The sequence below is a fragment of the Heteronotia binoei genome, chromosome 5, assembly GCF_032191835.1.
Source record: "Heteronotia binoei isolate CCM8104 ecotype False Entrance Well chromosome 5, APGP_CSIRO_Hbin_v1, whole genome shotgun sequence".
NCBI lineage: Eukaryota > Metazoa > Chordata > Lepidosauria > Squamata > Gekkonidae > Heteronotia > Heteronotia binoei.
This window is the reverse complement of record NC_083227.1, coordinates 111,961,182-111,962,491: the sequence shown is the minus strand read 5'-3', so window position 1 is coordinate 111,962,491 and position 1,310 is coordinate 111,961,182. Positions and strand designations below refer to the sequence as shown.

The 1,310-nt window shown below is 39.2% G+C and overlaps 1 protein-coding gene across 1 annotated transcript; it reads right to left on the bottom strand.

The window, feature by feature from the left end:
* Window positions 1-231: 231 nt before the first annotated feature.
* Window positions 232-1,310, bottom strand: LOC132571505 (epidermal differentiation-specific protein-like). Its single transcript, XM_060238305.1, has one exon. The coding sequence runs from the start codon at window positions 1,246-1,248 to the stop codon at window positions 250-252; it is 999 nt and encodes a 332-aa protein (XP_060094288.1). The 5' UTR covers window positions 1,249-1,310; the 3' UTR covers window positions 232-249.

Genomic DNA, 1,310 nt, shown 5'->3' with positions numbered 1-1,310 from the left:
AGCGCCTTAATTACTCACAAAATTTGTTTCATCATGAGTCAGAGATCACTTCCTCAGGTACATAGAACTTTACATCCATGAGGCTTGGTTAAATACTCAGAAGAAATTAGGGAGATGTATATATAATCCCATGTCTTAACCTTGCATTCTGAAAAATGGTCTGTTCCACATAAACTGTAATCCCCTTCTTGATTATATGGATATTCTAAAGGACGATTGGGTGTTAATATATGTGTGTGTGATGAAAGACTACACTTTTTTCTGAACTGGCTTCATAATATATCTGGCACTGATGTTGCTTCCTGATACACTACGATATTCTCCACATTCTGTCTTTGATTTCCCATTCTTGGTAATGGTTAGTTCCACAGGAACAGATGCAGTGACCACTTTCCTGATCACACGGATGTTGAGTTCTGAATGTGGTGGGATATTGGCTGGCATGATCACCTCGACTTTGTCTACAGTAACCATAGAATCTATGTTTCCTTTTTCCACCTTGAGATTAGTACTTGGACCAATGCTTAAGTAGAAGCTCTCATTTACTTTAAGACCTGAAAGTTTTAACTTGAAACTGTGACTAGTGGCTGATTCATATATTTTGCTGGTAGTGGTGGTAAATGTCTGCTCAAAATCTGTGTTGTTAACACCTTTTATCTCATCAATCACTACTTCCCTCTCACTTTCTATTTTCTGGCTATCCCATAAGATGTTGGAAGTGATTGTGGCCCGACCACCTTGAAGCGGATACACATGGGAACACTTCTTATTAAAATGAAACACAGATTCATAATTGGAAAGTTTATCTCCTTCCCGAGCTATATATTGCCAGCCCTTTCTATTTGCATGTTCATACAATAGCCAGACACCTTTCTGGACAATGTGAGAAGATGCCTTATCATTGAAATATCCATAAAGCAGGTTGGTTTCCTCTGTTATTATTTTGCTTGCTCCTTCAAAGTTTGGTTTGTCGAAAAGTGTAATCTGAGGATGTTCTAGGTCTTCACTCACTAGCTGGAGAGAAGAAATACTGTCATTTTGGCCAATGTGGTTATATTCTCCTTCTTCATATGCATGGGCCAGGCCTTTGTAGTCTGAGTCATTGAAGGCCAGCCATGGTTGCCCAATCACCTTGAGGGAGGATATGCAGTCTCCAAAGTCCATGCTGTGTAGGTCAGGAACATCCAAAGTAAATTCTCTGTGGAGTCCTTTAAAGTCTACATGTTCATAAACAATAATTTTATTCATCTTGCACTGTTTGGTGAGGAGCTGCAAAGGGGAAAGCAGCTTTTTCTTTGTAGAAATTCACT